Source organism: Ylistrum balloti, unplaced genomic scaffold (assembly GCF_031769215.1).
Source record: "Ylistrum balloti isolate Yb309-2 unplaced genomic scaffold, AGI_CSIRO_Ybal_v1 Utg370708, whole genome shotgun sequence".
Classification (NCBI taxonomy): domain Eukaryota; kingdom Metazoa; phylum Mollusca; class Bivalvia; order Pectinida; family Pectinidae; genus Ylistrum; species Ylistrum balloti.
This window is the reverse complement of record NW_026782424.1, coordinates 184506-186424: the sequence shown is the minus strand read 5'-3', so window position 1 is coordinate 186424 and position 1919 is coordinate 184506. Positions and strand designations below refer to the sequence as shown.

The 1919-nt window shown below is 49.7% G+C and overlaps 1 protein-coding gene across 1 annotated transcript; it reads right to left on the bottom strand.

The window, feature by feature from the left end:
* Nucleotides 1-524: 524 nt before the first annotated feature.
* LOC132557705 (putative proline-rich protein 21) lies at nucleotides 525-1556 on the bottom strand. The gene has a single exon (XM_060222224.1). It carries the CDS (start codon nucleotides 1554-1556, stop codon nucleotides 525-527), a length of 1032 nt encoding a protein of 343 aa, XP_060078207.1.
* Nucleotides 1557-1919: the final 363 nt, after the last annotated feature.

Here is a 1919-nt window from a genome sequence, read left to right as displayed (position 1 = left end):
GTAGCGACCAGGGTCATACAGGGACCGGTGTTTAGAGAGACTGTAGCGACAAGAGTCAAACAGGGACGTGTGTTTAGAGAGACTGTAGCGACCAGAGTCATACAGGGACGGGTGTTTAGAGAGACTGTAGCGACAAGAGTCATACAGGGACCGGTGTTTAGAGAGACTGTAGCGACAAGAGTCATACAGGGACGTGTGTTTAGAGAGACTGTAGCGACAAGAGTCATACAGGGACGTGTGTTTAGAGAGACTATAGCGCCCAGAGTCATACAGGGACGGGTGTTTAGAGAGACTGTAGCGACAAGAGTCATACAGGGACGTGTGTTTAGAGAGACTATAGCGCCCAGAGTCATACAGGGACAGGTGTTTAGAGAGACTGTAGCGCCCAGAGTCATACAGGGACGGGTGTTTAGAGAGACTGTAGCGCCCAGAGTCATACAGGGACGGGTGTTTAGATAGACAGTAGCGACCAGAGTCATACAGGGACGTGTGTTTAGATAGACAGTAGTGACAGGGACGGGTGTTTAGAGACTGTAGCGACAAGAGTCAAACAGGGACGTGTGTTTAGAGAGACTATAGCGCACAGAGTCATACTGGGACCGGTGTTTAGAGAGACTGTAGCGACCAGAGTCATACAGGGACGTGTGTTTAGAGAGACTGTAGCGACAAGAGTCATAAAGGGACCGGTGTTCTGAGAGACTATAGCGACAAGAGTCATACAGGGACGTGTGTTTAGAGAGACTATAGCGCCCAGAGTCATACAGGGACGGGTGTTTAGAGAGACTATAGCGACCAGAGTCATACAGGGACGGGTGTTTAGAGAGACTATAGCGACCAGAGTCATAAAGGGACGTGTGTTTAGAGAGACTGTAGCGACAAGAGTCATACAGGGACGTGTGTTTAGAGAGACTGTAGCGACAAGAGTCATACAGGGACCGGTGTTTAGAGAGACTATAGCGACCAGAGTCATAAAGGGACGGGTGTTTAGAGAGACTATAGCCCCCAGAGTCATACAGGGACGGGTGTTTAGAGAGACTGTAGCGACAAGAGTCATACAGGGACGTGTGTTTAGAGAGACTGTAGCGACAAGAGTCATACAGGGACGGGTGTTTAGAGAGACTATAGCCCCCAGAGTCATACAGGGACGGGTGTTTAGAGAGACTGTAGCGACAAGAGTCATACAGGGACGGGTGTTTAGAGAGACTATAGCGACCAGAGTCATACTGGGACGGGTGTTTAGAGAGACTATAGCGCACAGAGTCATACAGGGACGGGTGTTTAGAGAGACTGTAGCGACCAGAGTCATACTGGGACGTGTGTTTAGAGAGACTGTAGCGACAAGAGTCATACAGGGACGGGTGTTTAGAGAGACTGTAGCGACCAGAGTCATACTGGGACGTGTGTTTAGAGAGACTGTAGCGACAAGAGTCATACAGGGACGGGTGTTTAGATAGACAGTAGCGACCAGAGTCATACAGGGACGTGTGTTTAGATAGACAGTAGTGACCAGGGTCATACAGGGACGGGTGTTTAGAGACTGTAGCGACAAGAGTCATACAGGGACGGGTGTTTAGAGAGACTGTAGCGACAAGAGTCATACAGGGACGGGTGTTTAGAGAGACTATAGCGCCCAGAGTCATACAGGGACGGGTATTTAGAGAGACTGTAGCGACAAGAGTCATACAGGGACGTGTGTTTAGAGAGACTGTAGCGACAAGAGTCATACAGGGACCGGTGTTTAGAGAGACTGTAGCGACAAGAGTCATACAGGGACCGGTGTTTAGAGAGACTGTAGCGACAAGAGTCAAACAGGGACGTGTGTTTAGAGAGACTGTAGCGACAAGAGTCATACAGGGACCGGTGTTTAGAGAGACTGTAGCGACCAGAGTCATACTGGGACGGGTGTTTAGAGAGACTAT

Coding starts and splice junctions, on each gene's coding strand:
- LOC132557705 (XM_060222224.1), bottom strand. CDS start 1,556: ATGACTCTTGTCGCTACAGTCTCTAAACACCCGTCCCTGTATGACCCT.